This window comes from Camellia sinensis, chromosome 8, assembly GCF_055761805.1.
Source record: "Camellia sinensis isolate YWXY chromosome 8, ASM5576180v1, whole genome shotgun sequence".
NCBI lineage: Eukaryota > Viridiplantae > Streptophyta > Magnoliopsida > Ericales > Theaceae > Camellia > Camellia sinensis.
In genome coordinates this window covers 98,177,623-98,182,087 of record NC_138968.1, presented here as the reverse complement: position 1 = coordinate 98,182,087, position 4,465 = coordinate 98,177,623, and the positions used below count along the sequence as shown (strand labels likewise).

Below are 4,465 nucleotides of genomic sequence, written 5' to 3'. Positions count from 1 at the left end.
ATCAAATTTTAATTAAAGTTGCCATAAAATTCCAAATATTCTAATTGGCCTCTTGGCTAGTCAATTTCAGTTTCTGAAGTCGTTTAGGATCCCAATTTTCGACTCTAAGTCATCAATTTAAACAAATATTCCATATATCAATAGATAATTATAGAATTAAACATGTAATCACACAATTAAGCACATAATCATGCAATTAAACTTATTTAAATTATGTAATGTACTAGTTTGGAGGTCAGGGTTATCACAGTCTCTCCCCCTTAGAAAGTTTGGTCCTCCATACTTAAGTTACCGCATCTCTTCCTCTTTCTCCCAAGTGGCCTCTTTCCCATAATGTTCTCTCCACTCGACCTTCACCATAGGGATAGTTTTGTTTCTCAATTGCTTCACTTGCCGATCAATGATTTGCACGGGCCATTCTTCATACATCATATCCTCGTCTAGAGCAATTCGGTGGTAATAAATCACATGGAATGGATCTCTAAGATACCCACGAAGCATGGATACATAGAAAACGTTATGCATTTGTTCCATTCCTAGTGGCAAGGCAATGCGATAAGCAATGGGACCCAACCTCTCAAGGATCTGAAACGGTCCAATGTAGTGAGGAGGCAATTTTCCCTTTTTACCAAATCTCATATTCCCTTTCATTGGGGTCACCTTGACGAATACGTGATCTCCCACTTTGTACTCTAGGTCCTTTCTTCGCTGATCTGCGTAGCTTTTCTATAGGCTCTGTGCAGTCTTGAGCCTTTGCTAGATGATTTTGATCTTCTCAGTTGTTTCCTGCACAAGTTCAGTCCCATAAATAGCTCTATCACCAACCTCTAACCAACAAACTGGCGATCTACACTTTCTGCCATATAGTGCCTCATATGGTGCCATACCGATACTCACATGAAAACTGTTATTATAAGCAAATTCGGCCAATGGCAAATAAGTTTCCCAACTTCCCTGAAAATCCAATACACACATATGAAGCATGTCTTCTAAGGTCTGAATAGTTCTCTCAGTTTGCCGATCGGTTTGTGGATGAAATGTTGTACTAAATCTCAATTCTATTCCCATTACCTCCTGCAAACTATGCCAAAATCTAGAAACAAATTTAGGATCCCTATCTAAAACAATAGACAGTGGAACCCCATGTAGTCGAATAATATCATCAATGTAGATAGTAGCAAGTCTATTAGCAGTAAATAAAGTCTTTACAGCAAGAAAGTGAGCAAATTTAGTCAATCTATCAACTATAACCCAAATAGAGTCCATACCTCTTGGTGTCCAGGGTAGGCCAACAACAAAGTCCATGGTGATATGTTCCCATTTCCATTTCGAAATAGGAAGAGACTGAAGCAGACCTGCTGGTTTATGATATTCTACTTTTACCTGCTGGCATTGTAAGCATTTAGAGTTAGAGTCGGCAATCTCCCTTTTCATGTTAGGCCACCAATACACTAACTTCAAGTCTTGGTACATTTTGGTGTTTCCTGGATACATAGTAAACATTGACTTGTGAGCTACCTCTAAAATTTTCCTTTTCAAATCCGCATCATTCGGGACACACAATCTCCCCTGATATTTCCACACAAAGTCTTCAATTATGAACCCTGGTTTAGGCTTGGTGTCAAGTTCATCACGAATATTTTTCAAAAACTCATCATTCATCTGTTTCTGTTTAATTTCCTCGAGAATAGCAGACTCGGCAAACATTGCAGCCATCAAGCTACTTTGTTCAAAAGGCACTACTTCAATTTCAAGTTTTTCAAACTCCAGTAACAACTCTTTTTGATCCGTGAGTAAACAGGCAATATTCCCCACATTCTTTCTACTAAGTGCATCTACTACAGTATTAGCTTTGCCTGGATGATAGTGAATTTGTAAGTCATAATCTTTGATTAATTCAAGCCATTGCCTTTGACGCATGTTCAACTCTTTCTATGTGAAAAAGTATTTCAAGCTCTTATGATCTGTGTACACTTCACATTTGGTCCCATACAAATAGTGTTGCCATATCTTTAATGCAAACGCAACTGCAGCAAGTTCCAAGTCATGTGTAGGGTAATTCTTCTCGTATGGTCTTAACTGTCGAGAGGCATATGCAATAACCTTGCCATTCTGCATTAAAACACAACCCAAGCCCTTATAGGATGCATCACTAAAAATCACAAAATTTTCAGTACTTGAGGGAATAGTGAGGATTGGGGTTGCAGTCAGTCTTGTCTTCAACTCTTGAAAGGCTGTTTCTCTTTGATTCGTCCACTCAAATAGTTCCCCTTTTCGAGTCAACTGAGTCAATGGCACAGTAATTTTTGAAAAGTCTTTAACGAATCTTGGGTAATACCCTGTCAATCCCATAAAACTACGAACTTCTGATACATTAGTTGGGGTAGGCCAGTTAATAATGGCTTAAATTTTATGAGGATCCACAGATATACCATCCTTATTAATGATGTGCCCCAAAAATGCAATTTCAGCAAGCCAAAATTCACACTTTTTGAATTTCCCATACAACTGTTTTTCTCTAAGTGTTTGAAGAGTTAGTTTCAATGTCGCTCATGCTCATCTTTATTTTTCGAATAGATCAGGATGTTATCAATGAATACAACAACAAAGTCATCTAGGAAAGGTTTGAAAATTCTGTTCATTAAATCCATAAATGCTGCAGGTGCATTTGTAACCTGAAATGGCATGACTAAAAACTCATAATGTCCATACCTGGTTCGGAAGGTAGTCTTTTCAACATCCTCAGCCTTAATCTTCAATTGATGATATCCTAATCTCAAGTCAATCTTCGAAAATATATGTGCCCCCTGCAACTGGTCAAACAGGTCATCGATACGCAGCAAAAGGTATTTATTTTTCACTGTTACCTTGTTAAGCTCTCAGTAATCAATGCATAATCGGAGAGTGCCGTCTTTCTTTTTAACAAAAAGTACCGGTGTGCCCCATGGGGATGTACTTGATCTGATAAACCCTTTATCCAACAATTCCTGCAACTGAATTTTCAATTCTTTTATTTCAGTGGTAGACATACAGTAGGGAGTTCAGAAATTGGTTAAGTTCTTGGTATTACATCAATTGTGAATTCGATTTCTCTATCAACAAGTTGGCCAGGTAATTCATCCAGAAACACATCAGGAAAATCTCTCACCACTGGTATATTGTCTAAAGTAATGTCTACCGTTGGTTCGGTTATCACACTACACAAATACCCTTAACAACCTTTACTTATTAGTTTTCAGGCTTTCATGGCAGATATAAGGTATGGGGGTGAGACTACCCATTTTCCTTCAAAATAAAATTCCTCTTGCCCGGGTGGTCGGAATATTACTCGTTTCAAGGTACAATCAATAGTTGCATGGTATTTAGCTAGCCAATCCATACCCAAAATAACATCGAAATGTCCCATGTCTAAAGGTATTAAATCAGCATACAAGGTAGCATTCATTCACATGCAATAAATACAGTCGAACATAGCATGGATCCCCCCGTAGGTGATGTAACACATAGTATATAATTCAATGTTTCCATAGGTCTATTCAAAGTTTCAGCAAAGACCATAGAAATAAATGAGTGTGTAGACCCGGAATCAATTAAAGCATAAGCAGGTTTACCACAAATGGAGATTGTACCTGACACCACGGCCTCAGTTTTCTGAGTATCCCCCAGAATCGATGCAAAAACCCAAGGGCCTTTGATCATTTCATGTGGCATTTGATGCTGCAGTTGGTTTTGTTGTGGGAGCTGACCCAATTGAGCTTGTGGCACCTTGATTGCCACTCTGACGTGGTTGTGTACAATCCTTGGCAATGTGCCCAAACTTCCCACAATGATAACAAGCCCCTGTCGCACGATAGCATACACCTCCATGTTTCTTTCCACATGTAGTACAAGCTGGTATTGAATTACCACTTTGGCTTGAACCGGTATTATTAAAACTCCCCGACTTGAACTTCTTGTTCGTTGACGTAGTTCCCTTGCTAAAATTCTATTTTCTGCCTTTCCATTCGAAGTTTTGTTTACAGCTGGCCACATTTCTCTCTGCTATTAGTGCCCTATCAAGTACATCCACATACGTCGACAATTTGAGTACATTAATCTTATCTAGAATTGGGTCACATAATCCTCCTTCGAACTGTCCAGCCTTCTTGTAATCTGTGTCTACCATGTTCGGTGTAAAACAAGCTAATTTTGTAAACTGAGCCTCATATTCAGCTATTGATTTATTTCCCTACTTGAGCTCCATGAATTCAGCTGCCTTTTTATCCCGCACACAATGGGGAAAATATTTCTCATAGAAAATTTCCAGAAAACGAGCACAAGTAACATCCTTATTATCATCTAACACTAATATCCACCAATGTCTGGCATCATCTTCTAGGGTGAATGCTGCTAGTTACACTTTCTGAGTTTCGGTACATGGGAATACTTTAAACAACTTTTCAATGCCCAAGACCCAAGCTTCAGC

The 4,465-nt window shown here is 38.7% G+C and overlaps 1 protein-coding gene across 1 annotated transcript; it reads right to left on the bottom strand.

Moving 5' to 3' along the window:
- Positions 1–756: 756 nt before the first annotated feature.
- Positions 757–4,165, bottom strand: LOC145797906 (uncharacterized). The gene is made up of 6 exons (XM_082885345.1): positions 4,021–4,165; positions 2,164–2,339; positions 1,980–2,112; positions 1,519–1,856; positions 1,072–1,203; positions 757–954 (listed from the first exon to the last, which is right to left on the bottom strand). The coding sequence occupies exons 1-6, from the start codon at positions 4,163–4,165 to the stop codon at positions 757–759; spliced, it is 1,122 nt and encodes a 373-aa protein (XP_082741471.1).
- Between the last annotated feature and the right edge of the window lie 300 nt (positions 4,166–4,465).

Excerpts from the sequence above, each read along its gene's own strand:
- LOC145797906 (XM_082885345.1), bottom strand. The coding sequence starts at position 4,165 with ATGGTAGACACAGATTACAAGAAGGCTGGACAGTTCGAAGGAGGATTA. Across the intron at positions 2,113-2,163 it reads CCTCAAGTACTGAAAATTTT|AATGGCAAGGTTATTGCATA; the intron begins GTGATTTTTAGT and ends GTTTTAATGCAG. Across the intron at positions 1,204-1,518 it reads TGAAAAGGAAAATTTTAGAG|ACTTTATTTACTGCTAATAG; the intron begins GTAGCTCACAAG and ends CTTGCTGTAAAG.